General features: G+C 42.3%; 1 protein-coding gene across 1 annotated transcript; it reads left to right on the forward strand.

The window, feature by feature from the left end:
• Window positions 1–17748: 17748 nt before the first annotated feature.
• LOC138902717 (secreted RxLR effector protein 161-like) lies at window positions 17749–18276 on the forward strand. Its single transcript, XM_070190626.1, has one exon. It carries the CDS (start codon window positions 17749–17751, stop codon window positions 18274–18276), a length of 528 nt encoding a protein of 175 aa, XP_070046727.1.
• Window positions 18277–18840: the final 564 nt, after the last annotated feature.

Raw genomic sequence — 18840 nt, forward strand, 5'->3', positions numbered from 1 at the left:
AGAAGTGCGAAAAAGAAAAGCCCGCCATCCGGGTGTCACTAGTCATGAGCATCTACTACAATATGTCTAACAATATCAAGGCTAACTCAGCCCGGAAAATATCTAAATACAACTAGAGGAAGATAAGAGGGAGAAGAGCAGGGGCTGCGATCGCCAAATAGCTACCTTGCTATCTCCAAGAAAATCCACAACCAGAGCACTCAATAACCGCTACCGTGTCAAGCTACACCTGAATCTGCACACAAGGTGCAGGGAGTAACGTGAGTATGCCAACTCAGTAAGTAACAACAATAAATAAAGACTGAGCAGTAGTGACGAGCAATAAAGCATATAACGTTCATATCAGGAAATCTCAGCAAAATACCACATGCTCTTAAAAAATCAGGATTTGAATCAAACATCTCGTTTAAACCGAGTTCCAGTAAAAATCATTTAAAGACATTTTTCCAACAGTTTTTAAAACAAAGGCTCAATGCAAGGTAAGCAAAAATGATGAAATCATAAACAACCCCTCGGGCAAAACATCACTCATATACAGCCCCTCGGGCAAACATCACAGTCACTCGTGCCACTCGGGCATACCCCACAATCACTCTTGCCACTCGGGCATACCTCACAATCGCTCATGCCTCCCAGTCACTCAGCACTCGGCACTCGTACTCAGTAGGTACCTGCACTCATTGGGTGTGTGTACAGACTCCGGAGGGGTTCCTTCAGCCCAAGCGTTGTAATCTGCATGGACAACTCACGTGATATAATAATAAAGTATGCTGCAGGCGGGCAACCCCGATCCACACTCGTCCTTACAATCAGGCCCTCGGCCTCACTCAGTCATAAATATGCTACAGGCGGGCAGCCCCATTCATCCTCACAAAATCAGGCCCTCGGTCTCACTTAGTCATAAGCCTCTCAAGCCACTCGGGCATTTCAGTAAAATATGGCATTCGGCCCAAAACATTTATATGCATCAAAATAGAGTCATAAAACTGAATTACGCGGTAAACAAGTATAAACATGACTTAGTATAGATTTTCAATCGAAAACAGTGAGAGGATGGTAAGAAACAGCCCCTAAGGGTCCAAATAGCATTGGCGCAAGGCCCAAACATGGCATTTAACCCAATTTACAAAAATTCTTTCTAAAACATATAAGTATCAAATGGTTTCAACAAAATATGCAACTTTACAGTTGCCACGGGACGGACCAAGTCACAAATCCCCAACAGTGCACGCCCACACGCCTGTCGCCTAGCATGTGCGTCACTTCAAAATAGTAGAATGATACGAAATCCGGGGTTTCATACCCTCAGGACTAGATTTACAATCGTTACTTACCTCAAACCGGTCAAATCTCTAACCCGCATTGATCTTGCCTCTGGACTCGGCCTCCAAATGCTCAGAATCTATTCACAATCAGTACAATACCATCAATACGCGCTAATGGGATGAGTTCCACAATAAAAACTACAAAATTAGACCAAAACCCGAAATTGGCTCAAACCCGCCCCGGGCCCACGCCTCGAAATCCGACCAAATTTACAAAACTAGAAATCTCATTCACTCACGAGTCTAACCATATCAAATTCATCAAAATCCGACATCGTTTGGTCCTTCAAAATCCTTAAATTACTCTACAAAAATTTCAAGCCTTAACCCCTCATTTTCACTAATTACCATGCTTAAAACAATGGGAAATCACCATATATACAAGTATTAGGGCTCAAGTAACTTACCTCAACGAAATCCCCTTGATTCCCTCTTCAAATCTCTCCCAAAAGCTCCAAAAACCGAGTTGAAATTGTGAAGAATGACCAAAATTCGCGAAGGGTTCTATTTATGGTTTCTGCCCAGGTTTTTCGCACCTGCGGCCATTTTCTCACACCCGCGCGACCGCACCTACGGTCTAAGAAGCCGCACCTACGCAACTCACTTAATCACCCAGCTTTCGCACCTGTGGACTCCTTCCTTACACCTGTGGAATCGCATCTGCGGTCCCAGGTACGCATCTGTGAAACCAACCCAAACTCCTCATCTCTGCATCTGCGCTCCAGGCCTCGCACATGCGGGCTCGCAGATGCTGGAAATTCTTCGCACCTGCGTTCCCAGCGTCGCCCGCACATGTGCACTCCCCATGCGCACCTGCGACCCTTTCTTCCGTAGGTGCGGAAATAGCAGAAGCAGTAACTCCAGCTGCAATTTCCAACTTCAACAAATCCGTTAACCACTCGGAATCACCCCGAGCCCCTCAGGACCTCAACCAAAAATACCAACAAGTCATATATCAACATACCAACTTAGTCGAACCTTCGAATCACTCAAAACAATATCAAATCATCAAATTACCCTCGGATTCAAGCCTAAGCACTTCTAAATTTTCAAATTCGGCAACCGATGCCGAAACCAACCAAACCACGTCCGAATGACCTCACATTTTGCACACACATCACAAATGACACTACGAACCTACTCCAACTTCCGGAATTCCATTCCGACCCCGATATCAAATTTTTCACTGCCGACCGAAATCGTCAAATTACCAATTTTACCAATTCAAGCCTAATTCTACCACGGACCTCCAAATCATATTCCGGACACACTCCTAAGTCCAAAATCACCTAACGGAGCTAACAGAACCATCAAAATTCAAATTCGAGATCTTTTACACATAGGTCAACATCTGTTTGACTTTTCCAACTTAAGTTTCTACTTAAGAGACTAAGTGTCTCAATTCACTATGAAACCACTTCGGTCCCGAACCAACTAACCTGATATAACATAATATAGCTGAATAACACAAAAAGAAGTATAAATAGGGAAAACGAGCTATAACTCTCGAAATGACCGGCCGGGTTGTTACATCCTCCCCTCTTAAACATCCGTTCGTCCTCGAACGGGTCTAGAAACATACCTGGAGTCTCGAATAGGCGTGGATATCTGCTCCGCATCTCCCGCTCGGTCTCCCAGGTGGCCTCTTCTACAGGATGATCTCTCCATTGCACCTTCACTAGAGTTATATCCTTTGACCTCAACCTTCGAACCTACCAATCCAAAATAGCCATCAGCTTCACATCATAAGTCATATCACCCTCCAACTGAACCGTGCTAAAATCCAAAACATGGGACGGATCTCCAATATACTTTCAGAGCATGGAAACATGAAACACTGGATGCACACTCGACAAGCTGGGTGGCAAGGCAAGCTTATAAGCCAAGCACCTCAAAAGGACCAATGAACCGGGGGCTCAACTTGCCCCTCTTCCCAAACTTCATAACACCCTTCGTGGGTGATACCTTCAGCAAAACCTTCTCCCCAACCATAAAGGACACATCATGGACCTTCCTATCCGCGTAGCTCTTCTGCCTAGACTGCGCCATGCGAAGCCGCTCCTGAATCAATTTCACCTTATCTAATGCGTCCTGGACCAAGTCTGTACCTAAGAGCCTAGCCTCACCGGCTCAAACCATCCAATCAGATATCTACACCTCTTCCCATATAAAGCCTCGTACGGAGCCATCTGAATACTCGACTGATAACTGTTGTTATATGCAAACTTTGCGAGTGGCAAAAACTGGTCCCATGAACCCCCAAAGTCAATGACACAAGAACGCAACATGTCCTCCAATATCTGAATAGTGCGCTCGGACTGCCCGTTCGTCTGAGGGTAAAAAGTTGTGCTCAACTCAACTTGAGTACCTAACTCTCACTACACGGCCCTCCAAAACTGCGATGTGAACTGAGTACCCTTATCTGAAATGATGGAAACTGGGACACCATGCATGCGAACGACCTCTCGGATGTAAATCTCAGCCAACCGCTCTGAAGAGTAAGTAGTACCAACTGAAATGAAGTGTGCGGACTTGGTCAGCCGATCCACAATAACCCAAATAGCGTCAAACTTCCTCGAAGTCCGTGGGAGCCCAACTACAAAGTCCATAGTGATCCGCTCCCACTTCCACTCTGGGATCTCTAATCTCTGAAGCAAGCCTCCCGGTCTCTGATGCTCATACTTAACCTACTAATAGTTTAGACATCGAGCCACAAACCCAACTATATCCTTCTTCATCTGCCTCCACCAATAGTGTTGTCTCAAATTCCGGTACATCTTCGCGGCACCTGGATGGATGGAATACCGCGAGCTGTGGGCCTCTTCAAGAATCAACTCTCGAAGCCCATCTACATTAGGCACACATATCCGGTCCTGCATTCTCAGCACGCCGTCATCACCAATAGTCACATCCCAAGCATCACCTCTCCGAACCTTGTCCTGAAGAACGAACAAGTGGGGGTCATCATACTGACGCTCCCTGATACGGTCATAAAAAGAAGACCTGGAGACCACACAAGCCAATACCCGACTAGGCTCCGAAATATCCAATCTGACGAGCTGGACCGCTAAGGCCTGAACATCCAATGCCAAAGGTCTCTCTGCTGCTGGAAGATATGCTAAACTCCCCAAACTCTCTGCCCGACGACTCAAAGCATCGGCCACAACATTGGCCTTCCCTGGATGGTACAAAATAGTGATATCATAGTCCTTAAGAAGCTCCAACCATCTCCACTGACGCAAATTAAGATCCTTCTGCTTTAACAGATACTGCAGACTCTGGTGATCTGTATAGATCTCACAATGAACCCCATACAAATAATGACGCCAAATCTTCAAGGCGTGAACAATGGCTGCTAACTCAAGATCATGGACAGGATAGTTATTCTCATGGGTCTTTAACTGGTGCGAGGTATAGGCAATAACATTACCCTCATGCATCAAAACACAACCAATGCCTATCCTCGAGGCATAAAATACACGGTATAAGAACCTGAAGCTGATGGCAGAACTAACACTGGAGCTGTGGTCAAAGTAGTCTTGTGCTTCTGAAAGCTCTCCTCACATTCATCCGACCACCTGAATGGAGCACCCTTTTGGGTCAATTTGGTCAAAGGCGATGCAATAGATGAAAATTCCTCCACAAAGCGACGGTAGTAACCCGCCAAACCAAGAAAACTCCTAATCTCTGTGATTGAGGACGATCTGGGCCAACACTGCATCGCCTCTATCTTCTTTGGGTCCTCATGAATACCCTCACTGGACACCACGTGCCCCAAGAATGCTACTGAACTGAGCCAAAACTCACATTTGGAGAACTTCGCATAAAGCTTCTCCTCCCTCAATCTTTGTAATACAATCTTCAAATACTGAGCGTGCCTCTCTTGGCTACGAGAGTACACCAGGATGTCATCAATGAATACAACGACGAATGAGTCCAAATAGGGCTGGAATACACTGTTCATCAAATGCATGAACATTGTTGGGGCATTGGTCAGCCCAAAAGACATCACCAAGAACTCATAATGGCCATATCGGGTCCTGAAAGCTGTTTTAAGAATATCTGAATCCTGAATCTTCAGTTGGTGATAACCGGACCTCAAATCGATCTTGGAGAACACCCTCGCTCCCTGAAGATGGTCGAATAAATCGTCAATGCGAGGCAAAGGATACTTGTTCTTGACGGTGACCTTGTTCAACTGCCTATAATCAATACACATTCTCATGGAACCATCCTTCTTCTTCACAAATAGAACCGGTGCACCCCAAGGTGACACACTAGGCCGAATAAACCCCTTACGAGGAGTTCCTGAAGCTTTTCTTTCAATTCCTTCAACTCCGTCGGTGCTATACAATACGGTGGAATAGAAATGGGCTGAGTGCCCGGCACCAAATCAATACCAAAGTCAATATCCCTGTCAGGCGGCATGCCCGGTAGGTCTGCAGGAAACACACCCGGAAAATCACGTACCACCGGAACAGAATAAATGACAGAAGTCTCTGCACTAACATCCCTCACAAAAGCCAAATAAGATAGGCAACCCTTCTCAACCATGCACTGAGCCTTCAAATATGAAATCACCCTACTTGGTACATAATCTACAGAACCGCTCCACTCAACCCTCGGAATTCCCGGCATAGCCAACATCACCGTCTTAGCGTGACAATCTAGAACAACATGACATGGAGATAACCAATCCATACCCAATATCACATCAAAGTTAACTATACTGAGCAATAATAGATCCACTCGGGTCTCCAGACCCCTAATAGTCACCACACATGACAGATATAAGCGGTCCACAATAATAGTATCACCCATAGGAGTAGATACATATACATATGAAACTAAGAACTCACGGGGCATATCCAGAAAATGAGCGAAATACGAGGAAACATATGAATACGTGGAACCAGGGTCAAATAATACTGAGGCATCTCTGTGACAAACTGAGACAATACCTGTAATCACAACATCCAAAGCAATAGCATCTGGTCTGGTAGGGAGAGCATAGAAATGGGCCTGACCATCCCCTGATCTGCCTCCCCCTCTAGGGCGACCCCTAGCTGACTGACCTCCACCCCGAGCTGACTGGGCGAATGGTGAGGTAACTGGTGCTGTAGTCAGAGGCTGACTCCTCTGCTGAGATAGACCTCTATGACGACGCGGACACTGCCTCCACATATGCCCAACCTCCCCATACTCAAAATAACTCCCTGGTGCTGGCGGCGGAAACTGAAGGGAACCCCTAGCACCGGGATGACTGGTAGAAGAACCTGGCATGGAAGATCCCTGAACAGGTGGAGCACGAGACGAACTCTGAACTGGAAGGGCACTAAGTAATGAGTGGCCCTGATGAGAACTGTGAGAACCATGGCCAGATGATGCACCCCGATGAAATGGCCGAGCTGACTGAGCTTGTCTGAAATGACGACCTCTACCGTGCTGGAACTGACCCCCAAAAGGAGCATCGCTGAATCCACCCTGACTACGAGGCCTCTTGGCCTCCCTCTCAACCCTCTCGTGACCGTGAACCATCTCAATCTGCCGAGCAATGTCGACAACCTCATCAAAGGTAGCACCCGAAACCCGCTCCCTGGTCATGAGCAAATGTAGCTGATAAGTGAGGCCATCAATAAACCCCATGATCCTCTCTCTGTCCGTGGGAACCAACCAGATAGCATGACGGGCCAACTCAGAGAACCGCATCTCATACTGCGTCACAGACATATCACCCTGGCGGAGCTGCTCAAACTGTCTATGCAGCTCCTCTCTGCGGGATCGAGGCACGAACTTCTCCAAAAAGACCACGGAGAACTGCTGCCAAGTAAGGGGTGCTGCGCCAACAGGCCTACGCCTCTCGTAAGTCTCCCACCATCTGAGTGCAGCCCCAGAAAACTGAAAGGTAGTGAATGAGACAATACGAGTCTCCAAAATACCAGCAGTACGTAGTATCCTCTGACACCTGTCCAAATTGTCCTGAGCATACTCTCTCTCTGTGCCACTGAAAGGTGGTGGCTGAAGTCTCCCAAACCTCTCCAACCGACGCTGATCATCCTCAGGCATAGCAGGAACCACATAATCCTGAGCAACAATAACTGGCTATGCTGGTGGTGCCTCTAGTGTCTGAAGTCCCTGAATAACCTGCTCGGGTGTGCGAGCGACGGGAGTCTGAGTGCCTCCCCTGGCCTGAGAAGTGGTTGCGGCCGTCGAAATAGAGACCGCCTGAGCAAGGCCAGCACACGCTGTCAGAATCTGAGTTAGGGCCTCCTGAAGGCCTGGAATCACAATAGGCATAGGTGGTGCCTGAGCTGGTGTATCAACAACTAGAACTTGGTCCTGATCTGTGACAACCGGTGGATCTGTAGGTACTGCCCCAACTGCTGTACGGGCTGCACCTCTGTCCCTACCACGGCCTCTACCGCAGCCTCGACCTCTCGCGGCCCTGGCTGGTGGTACTGGTGGCTGCCCCTCCTGACCAGTAGTACGAGTCCTCACCATCTGTGAGAGAACGAAACAACAGATATTTAGTTACTAAAATCAACAGATTCGCACGACAAGAATTCAAGAATGTGGAGTTTCCTAAAGGTTCAACAGCCTCTCGAAGATAAGTACAGACGTCTCCGTACCGATCCACAAGACTCTACTAAACCCGCTCATGACTCGTGAGACCTATGTAACCTAGACTCTGATACCAATCTGTCACGACCCAAACTAACCTCTGTCGTGATGGCGCCTATCGTGGAACTAGGCAAGCCGACTCATTTCCAAAACAAACCGATATTTTTATTTTAAAGATAATTCTAAGGTTATTTAACATAAAACCTCCCTTTAAAGAGTTCAAATCAAAGAAAAATAGAAGTGCGGAAAAGAAAAGCCCGCCATCGGGGTGTCACTAGTCATGAGTATTTACTACAATCTGTCTAACAATATCAAAGCTAACTCAGCCCAAAAAATATCTAAATACAACTAGAGGAAGATAAGAGGGAGAAGAGCAGGGGCTTCGATCGCCAAACAACTACCTTGCTATCTCCAAGAAAATCCGCAACCAGAACACTCAATAATCGCTACCGTATCCAGCTACACCTGAATCTGCACACAAGGTGCAGGGAGTAATGTGAGTATGCCAACTCAGTAAGTAATAACAATAAATAAAGACTGAGCAGTAGTGACGAGCAATAAAGCATATAACGTTCATATACGAAAATCTCAGCAAAATACAACATGCTCTTAAAAAATCAGGATTTGAATCAACCATCTCATTTAAACCCAGTTCCAATAAAAATCATTTAAAGATATTTTTTCCAACAGTTTTTCAAACAAAGGCTCAATGCAAAGGTGAGCAAAAATGATGAAATCATAAACAGCCCCTCGGGCAAAACATCACTCATATACAGCCCCTCGGGCAAACCTCACAGTCACTCATGCCACTCGGGCATACCTCACAATCACTCTTGCCACTGGGGCATATCTTACAATCGCTCATGCCTCCTAGTCACTCAGCACTCAGCACTCAGCACTCGGCACTCGCACTCAGTAGGTACATGCGCTCACTGGGGGTGTGTACAGACTCCGGAGGGGCTCCTTTAGCCCAAGCGCTATAATCTGCACGGACAACTCACGTGCTATAATAATAAAGTATGCTTCAGGCGGGCAGCCCCGATCCACACTCGTCCTTACAATCAGGCCCTCGGCCTCACTCAGTCATAAATATGTTGCAGGCGGGCAGCCCCGATCCACCCTCATCCTCACAAATCAGGCCCTCGGCCTCACTCAGTCATAAACCTCTCAAGCCACTCGGGCATTTCAGTAAAACAGGGCATTCGGCCCAAAACATTTATATGCATCAAAATAGAGTCATAAAACTGAATTATGCGGTAAACAAGTATAAACATGACTGAGTATAGATTTTCAATCGAAAACAGTGAGAGGATGGTAAGAAACAACCCCTAAGGGTCCAAACAGCATTGGCGCAAGGCCCAACATGGCATTCAGCCCAATTTACAGAAATTCTTTCTAAAACATATAAGTATCAAATGGTTTCAACAAAATATGCAACTTTACAATTGCTACAGGATGGACCAAGTCACAAATCCCCAACAGTGCATGCCCACACGCTTGTCACCAAGCATGTGCGCCACTTTAAAATAGTAGAATGATACGAAATTCGGGGTTTTATACTCTCAGGACTAGATTTACAATCGTTACTTACCTCAAACCTGTCAAATCTCTAACCCGCAATGATCTTGCCTCTAGACTCGGCCTCCAAATGCTCCGAATCTATTCACAATCAGTACAATACCATCAATATGCGCTAATGGGATGAATTCCACAATAAAAACTACAAAATTAGACCAAAACCCGAAATTGGCTCAAACCCGGCCCCCGGGGCCACGTCTTGAAATCCGACCAAATTTACAAAACTAGAAAGCTCATTCAGTCACGGGTCTAACCATACCAAATTCATCAAAATCCGACATCGTTTGGTCCTTAAAATTCTTAAATTACTCTCCAAATATTTCAAGCCCTAACCCTTCATTTTCACTAATTACCATGATTAAAATAACAGGAAATCACCATATATACAAGTATTAGGGCTCAAGTAACTTACCTCAATGAAATCCCCTTGATTCCCTCTTCAAATCTCTCCCAAAATCTCCAAAAACCGAGTTGAAATTGTGAAGAATGACCAAAATTCGCGAATGGTTCTATTTATGGTTTCTGCCCAGGTTTTTCGCACCTGCGAACTCCTTCCTCGCACCTACGGACTCGCATCTGCGGTCCCAGGTGCGCATCTGCGAAACCAGCCCAAACTCCTCATCTCCGCATCTGCGCTCCAGGCCTCGCACCTGCGGGCTCGCATATGCGGGAAATTCTTCACACCTGCATTCCCAGCCTTGGCCCAGCGTCGCCCGTACCTGCGCACTCCCCACGCGCACCAGCGGCCTCGCACCTGCGACCCTTTCTTCCGCAGGTGCGGAAATAGCAAAAGCAGCAGCTCCAACTACAATTTCCAACTTCAACAAATCCGTTAACACCCGGAATCACCCCGAGGCCCTCGGGACTTCAACCAAAAATACCAACAAGTCATATATCAACATACCAACTTAGTAGAACCTTCGAATCACTCAAAACAACATCAAATCATCAAATTACCTTCGGATTCAAGCTTAAGAATTTCTAAATTTCCAAATTCGGCAACCGATGCTGAAACCAACCAAACCACGTCCGAATGACCTCAAATTTTGCACACACATCACAAATGACACTACGAACCTACTCCAACTTCCGGAATTCCATTCTGACCCCGATATCAAATTTTCCACTGCCGACTAAAATCGTCAAATTACCAATTTCGCCAATTCAAGCCTAATTCTACCACGGACCTCCAAATCACATTCCGGACACACTCCTAAGTCCAAAATCACCTAATGGAGCTAACGAAACCATCAGAATTCAAATCCGAGATCATTTATACATAGGTCAACATCCGGTTGACTTTTCCAACTTAAGTTTCTACTTAAGAGACTAAGTGTATCAATTCACTCGAAAACCACTCCGATCCCGAACCAACTAACCCGATATAATATAATATAGGTGAATAACACAAAAAGAAGTAGAAATGGGAAAAATGGGTTATAACTCTCGAAATGACCGGCCGGGTCATTACAGATATCGATCCCACAGAGATTGGTTTATCTATTCTACAGACGTTTCTTGTTTTAATTACTATTTGAGAAAATCAGAAAGAGTTGATTTGTGAATTAACTAACTAAAAATGCATGAATAGAGCAATAAAAAATATTTTATTTTTCACAAATATAATAAAAGGTGTTGGGATCCTTACTTCACTTAATATTTTAATTATATAATAGATATACATACTCTACAGTTTCTATTTCTCACAAATGTATAAATGCATCTCTCGATTACATTTATGTATTATTACTTAAGTTGAACAATTAATTATACTCTTCTCGGTTATACAAAGTAATCGACAAAATAGTAATATTACAGAGCCAGAAATATATACTTGAACTAAAGCATACTCTTTTTTAGTAAGTATCTTTCGATTTCCCTACTTGTTATAACTGATTACTACAATATTTGCCTCTTTCGATTACAAATAAGTGTAAAATTAATTTTAACATATAAGAGCTAGATGTCTTTTAATAGAAGTTAACATCTATCAATACCAAAATTTACTATATTACTTCTTTCGCCTCTTTCGATTACAGAATTAGTAAGAAGTTAATTTGTAGTACGAAATAGATAGATATTACAAATTAAATGACACCTAACTATAAAGCATATAAGATTTAAATAAAAAGCTTCAGCTCAGGCATGTGAAATTGAGGAATAATTTACTATTATATAAAAATATTAAGATCCGTCATTCTCCCAACACATGATAGGCTACTCCATACTGGAGCTAGTATTGCTAATGAAAATATTCTTGTCCATTAGATAACAAAATAGAAAGAAATATTCAGAAAGAATAATTCCCCCTATTTAATTAAAAGCAAGATATAGAGTAATTTTCAAAGCTAAAATTTATTAGGAACTAGAAACAAAAGCCACTGTAATGACTGGGCAGAAATTCAAAGTACTGAACAACTAACTGAAATGAAAAGGAAAAGCTCTGAAATGGATTCAGTTGTCTACTCAGCTCTCCTTCTCTCAACGCCCTTTCCGAATTTCTGAGACATCCATTATATAACCACTCCATAACTAGTTATGCTTTGGTTATGAGTTTCGTTATGGGTTGATTATGGATCTTGGTTATGGATCAGTTATGGGTCTGTTATGAAAGTCCCGATTCGTACATTGTCTTCTTGGTGACTCGTTTATTTACTCCATCACAGCTTACTTTTCTCCTTTGATGCGCTATTTCTTAAAATCTTCCTTGATTCTGCATCACGTGTTTTGTAGTCTTTCCTACATAATTTACTAAACATTAGGGAAGAATATAATTTTTTTTATTTTTACAGAGAAAATTATATATTAAAAATCAAGTAAAATGCACTTATCAAAGACTAGTATAAGCACAAAACAAACAAAGGAGGGAAAAGGAACCGGGTTCCTGAAAAAAAGTTCAAGAGAAAAGATGTCGCTGACAATGTTGTGAAAACAAGCTCTTACTGCATGGGGAGACTCCTCCAGTGAATTTGGAGATGATGATGATCAAGGTGAAAACACCATAATGGCAGTAGAAAGTGAAGCAACTGAATATGATTTTGTATTTGCTCTAATGGCTAAATCAGATGACGATGAAGATGAGGTAAACTTTCTGGATGTTCAAAGAAATTTGAAATCCTATTCTCAAAAGAAGCTTATATCTTTGGCTAATGTTTTAATTGATGCTTATCACAGTCTCATTAATGATAAAAATGCGCTAACCACAGAATTAGGAGAAATAGAACACGAGAGAGTTGATCTAGTGGTGGTTGCGGTTGTTCTAAGAGAGACCATTGAGGGTTTAAAAAGAGAAAAAGATACTTTGACTGAGAGAACTGCAAACATATAGCATGAGAGAGATGACTTATTAGTAGTAGTCGTGGACCTAAAGGAAACAATTGAGGAACTAAAAAGGGAAGGTAGGCATGAGATCACCCAAAAGGGAAAGGAAGTTGCAAGTGAGGCACACCTATAGGTCGTGATGACACCCAACACTACAGCTAGGCAAGCCAACTAATAAGTCAATCGTACATTGGTTAAACTTTTATTCTAAGAAAATAATAAAATACCAACTTCCACCAATGTGTGTGCCAAGACCCGGTGTCACAAGTGCATGAGCATCTAGTAGATTATACAAAATACTATCTGAAATGAAATAGACAGAATATAAATATAAGAAGAGACACTGGTAGCTGTAGAACGGCTCAGAAAAGCAGCTCACCACTATGCCTCGGGATGACGTGGGTATGTGATGATAGGTCCTCCACTAGTACCAGTCTCAGGTCCTGCACAAAAAGTGCAGCAAGTGTAGTATGAGTACGTAAACAATGTGTACCTAGTAAGTATCAAGCCTAATCTCGAAGTGGTAGAGACGAGATGGCCGACTTTGACACTCACTATGGGTCAATAATAATAACTAAAATAAAATTAGGATATTTAAATCAGCATGATTTACAGAATTTACAATAATTTATTTAATCAACAGAAATAATCAAATTCCCTCAAATGTAACAATTCTCAATAAATTAATTAAATTCCTTCAATTCAAATAAATTCTAATTTATCAATTAAATCTCATTTACATGAGTAACAATTAATTTCTAAATAAGCAAGAATAATAATTTATTAAATTCCAAGGATTTTCTAATTTATTAATTAGCTTCACAAGCTGAAATAAATTATTAAAGTATCGTGTAATTATTATTATTAAGCATGATTTCTGCCGAGGACGTACGGCAAGATCCAGAGTGTCGTGTACACTGCCGAGGGACGTGCGGCGCGATCCATAGATGCATCTATCCTGCCGAGGCGTTCGGCCCGCTCCACAAGAAAGGAGGACATTTTCTTAGGTGCCTCCGGAAGGAGAGTATATTTATTATAGGGTAAATTCGGGAGGAGAACAATTTCTTTTAACAATTAATTGATTTAAACAGACAATCAAGCCTATGAGATTTCCATCCTTTAATATCTTTATCTAATAATTTACAATATATTCATATAGATATCAATTAATATAAATAAATCAAAGAATACAATTTATACAAGTAAGGCATGCTTTGAGTCCTAAACTACCCGGACTTTAGCATTAATAGTAGTTACGTACGGACTCTCGTCACCTCGTGCGTACGTAGCCCCCCACAATTAGCAACAATTATTTAATTTTAATCACCTATGAGGTAATTTCCTCCTCACAAGATTAGACAAGAGACTTACCTCGTCTTGCTCCAATTTAATCCACTATAAGGCCTTTCCCACGATTATCCAACTCCGTTTAGCTCGAATCTAGCCAAAATAATTTGATACAATCACTAAATATTATAGGAATCAATTCTATAAGAAAATACTATATTTTAAAGAAAAGATCCAGAAATTAATTAAAAATTCGCCCGCAGCGCCCACATCTCGGAATCCAGTGAAAGTTATGAAATATGACAACCCATTCAATTACGAGTACAACCATACCAGTTTCACTCAAATCCGACTCCGAATCGATACCGAAATCTCAAAATTACGTTTCTATGAGCTTTCTAAACTTTTCCAAATTTCAATCTCAAAACACTAATTAAATTGTGAAAACAATGGTATATTTATGTTTATAGACCAAATCCAAGTTAGAATCACTTACCCCGATGTCTTTTCCTTGAAAATCTATCAAAAATCGCCTCTGCTCAAGCTCCAATTTGTTAAAAATGCCGAATTGGACGAATGCCCTCTTTTTATAAAACTGCCCAGCAGCCTTCGGAACTGGACCTCGATTGCGGCTTCGATCACAGGCTCGAGCCTGGACCTCAGTCATGGCCTCGATCAGGGCATCGAGGTTGGGCCTCCGATCATAGCCTTAATCATGGCATCGACCTTGAGCCTTCGATTGTGACCCTCGATCTTGGGTCTCGATCCTGGCCCTCGAGCCTTGCCTTCGATCATGGCCCTCGAGCTGGACCTTCGATCATGGCTTCGATACACAAGCTCGAGCATGTGCCTCGTCAACCCTGGGCTCGATATCTGGGCTCGATCACAACTCAGAATGTCCAACATAAGAGGAAAAATTGCAGCACCTTTTTAACTCTAATTTTTGATCCGTTAACCATCCGAAACTCACCCGAGGCCCTAGGGACCTCAACCAAATATACCAACAAGCCCTAAAATATCATACGAACTTAGTCAAACCTCTAAATCACATCAAACAACGCTAAAACCATGAATCATACCTCAATTCAAGCTTAAATGAAACTAAGAGTTTTCAATTTCTACATTCGATGTCGGAACCTATCAAATCAACTCCGATTGACCTCAAATTTTACACACAAGTCATAAATGACATAACGGAGCTATAAAAATTTTCGAAACTGGATTCTGACTCCGTTATCAAAAAGTCAATTCATCCGTCAAACTTCGAAACTTAAATTTTTATTTTTAGGCATTTCAAGCCTAATTTAACTACGGACTTTCAAATAAAATTCCGAACACGCTCCTAAGTCCAAAATCACCATACGGAGCTGTTGGAATCATCAAAATTCTATTTTGGGTTTGTTTTCACATAATTAGACATCCGGTCACTATTCGAACTTAAACATTTTAATTTTTCTTCAAAATTCCATATCTCGGGCTAGGGACCTCGGAATTTAATTTCGGGCATACGCCCAAGTCCCAAATTACGATACGGACCTACCGGAACTATTAAAACACTGATCCGAGTTCGTTTGCTCAAAATATTGACCAAAGTCAACTCAATTGAGTTTTAAAGCTCTAATCCACATTTTAAATCCATTTTTCACATAAAAACTTTCCATAAAATTTTTACGGATTGCGCACGCAAGTCGAGGAATGATAAATAGTACTTTTTGAGGTCTTAGAATACATAATTAATTATTAAATTTAAAGATGACATTTTGGGTCATCACAGATCTAGAAAAATCATTCAAGTGGACCTGGTCCTCTGATACAATCACTGCTTTGTATAAAAATAATGGGGGAAACAGGCAAGGGATAGGGTTCCAAAGGAAAAATACTCCTTAAAACCCTCATAGCAAGTATGTTACTGTACCTGATAACTGGCTTTGCACTCATTGTGGTAACACTAGGCACTTTAAGGAAACCTGTAAGGCCAAGTTTTAGTCTCAACAGAAAAATAAAGTTTTTGCTAAAAAGGTAACTACTGTTAGAGAACCTGGTCCCTCGTATAAAAAACGCATGATATCTGCTTGGAAAAAAAGGTCCTGATTCATCCCTTTCCTCATTACAAGGGACGCAAACTTGTTTGGGTTCATAAGTCTAACCCTTGATTTCCTTGTGCAAGGAGGAGTGAAAGGGAGCAGCCAACAATGGTACATGGATAGTGGTTGCTCGAAGCACATGACTAGAAATACAAATGATTTCCTTTCACTCAAGGCCCTACAAGGAGGGAGTGTATCCTTTGAAAATGGCAAAAAGGGATACATTCTGGGAATTGGAAGAATTGGAAAGTCTCTTTCTCACTTAATTAAAAATGTGTACTACGTGAATGGGTTAAAGTACAGTCTGTTAAGTGTCTCCCAAATATGTGACAAGGGAAACAAGAGTGGTGATCTCAGCTGTCTAAGTACTGTTGATGATGATGTTGAACTATGGCACAGAAGGCTGGGTCATGCAAGTTTCACGTTGCTGAACAAGTTGGTCAAGAAGGACCTGGTTCGTGGCCTGTCCAACTCAAGCTTCAAGGATCACAAGGTGTACGATGCAATGTGTTGAGGAAAGTATACATGTGATCTTTGATGAATCTTGCCACTCATGTGGGAAGGATTCACATGATAAGATTGATCAAGAGAGAGAACAATCAATTGTCCCTGGTGAAGTCATTGGCATGGCAAATGGAAACACTGACATGATGAGTCAGGTCAAGGATTCAAATGACAATGGCACAGCTGAATCTCCAGCTGATATAGAGGAACCCGGTTCCTCAATCACAACAACTGAAGCTGAAAATAGAGTTGCTGATGCAGATTAAGAGACCCCACATGCAGAGAGAGAATCACATTCAGAAATACATGGACCATCCCACAACAAGGAATTCAAACCAGATCAAAGGCAAGAAATGCGCTTGCCCTCTCAACTTTTATCTCTCAAATTGAGCCCAAGAATATCAAGGAACCATTAAAAGATGCTGATTAGATTACAGCTATGCAAGAAGAACTCAATCAATTTGAGAGAAACAATGTATGGCACCTTCACGACCTGCTGACATAACTGTTATAGGAATCAAGGGGTATTCAGAAACAAACTTGATGAGTTTGGAAACACAACCAGAAACAAGGCAAGGCTGGTAGGTCAAGGTTATAATAAGGAAGAAGGGATTGACTATGATGAAACATTTGCTCCAGTTGCTCTAAAGGAGGCAATCAGAATCCTCATTGCCTTTACGTCTCATATGGAATTTAAATTATTCCAAATGGATGTCAAAAGTGCATTTCTGAATGGCTTTCTAAAAAAAGAAGTCTTTGTCAAGCAACCTCGTGGATTTGAGAATTATGAACATCCTGGGCATGTTTTTAAAGTTGACAAGGCACTATATGGGCTAAAACAGGCTCCTTGTGCTTGGTATGAAAGGTTGTCCAAATTTCTTCTAGAAAATAACTTTACAAGAGAAAAAATTAACAACACCTTATTTCTGAAGAAATGATGGAGGAACCTGCTCATTGTGTAAGTCTATGTTGATGACATCATCTTCGGAGCAATAAATGATTCATTGTGTGGGGAATTTGCAAAACTCATGGGAAGTGAGTTTGAGATGAGCATGATGGGGGAATTGAATTTCTTCTTGGGTCTACAAGTCAAGCAAACTCCTAGGGGCACAATGATAAGTATGCAAAAGTACATCAAAGAGCCTCTAAAGAGATTTGAGATGGAGAGTGCAAAGATCATTGATACACTTATTGCCACTGTCACTCACCTGAATATGGATGAACCTAGTTCTCCTGTAAACGAGACTATGTATAGAGGAACTATTGGGTCACTTCTGTATCTCATAGCAAGTAGACCAGACATTGTTTTCAGTGTAGGACTCTGTGCCAAGTTTCAATCCAATCCAAAGGAGACTCATCTGAAGGCTGCAAAGAGAATTCTGAGGTATCTCAAAGGAACACAGGACCTGGTTCTCGAATATCCCTCGAGAGATAACTTTGACTTGATAGGGTATGATGATGCTGACCATGCTGGTTATCTGGTGGATAGGAAAAACACTTCTCGTATGGCACATTTTCTAGGTTCGTGTTTATTCTCATGGGGCACAAGAAAATAAAATCCAGTGGCCCTTTCAACTGTTGAAGCTGAGTATGTGACAGCTGCCTCTTGCTGTGCTTAATTGATGTGGATCAAGCAACAACTAGAAGATTTCGAGACAATGTTAAGAAATGGCTCGCATGCGTGAAGTTTTGTAGCACAGAAGATCAAATTGCAGATATCTTCACCAAAGCACTGAGCAGAGAGCACTTTGAAAAGAATTGCATGGCACTAGAATTGATAAAATCAAGCTGAGGACCTGGTCTCTCGATGATTGTCTACGAAAGAAATGTACATGTAAAATAGCTAAAAAGTGTTTAATGGCGCAGTCTAACTCACCTTTATACCGTTACAGGTAGACACGCATGGCGAATACAGAGCAGAGCGGACAAGTAGCTAATGCATTGCACGCTGGTCAAAGGATAAGGCTTACATTTTCAAACTCTGTCAAGTGTCAGGGAACATGGTTCCTTTGACACAGGTTAGTAGTTCCTCTGTACTTTCATGCTCAATTTTTAAACAGCTGAAACGGTGCCACATCATTAAATTGTCAGTTTCCTTTTTTTTTTTGCTTCTTGAATCA

This window comes from Nicotiana tomentosiformis, chromosome 1 (genome assembly GCF_000390325.3).
Source record: "Nicotiana tomentosiformis chromosome 1, ASM39032v3, whole genome shotgun sequence".
NCBI classification, from domain to species: domain Eukaryota; kingdom Viridiplantae; phylum Streptophyta; class Magnoliopsida; order Solanales; family Solanaceae; genus Nicotiana; species Nicotiana tomentosiformis.

What these genes read in the sequence shown, in the direction of transcription:
- LOC138902717 (XM_070190626.1), top strand. Translation starts at nt 17,749, where the DNA reads ATGGGAAGTGAGTTTGAGATGAGCATGATGGGGGAATTGAATTTCTTC.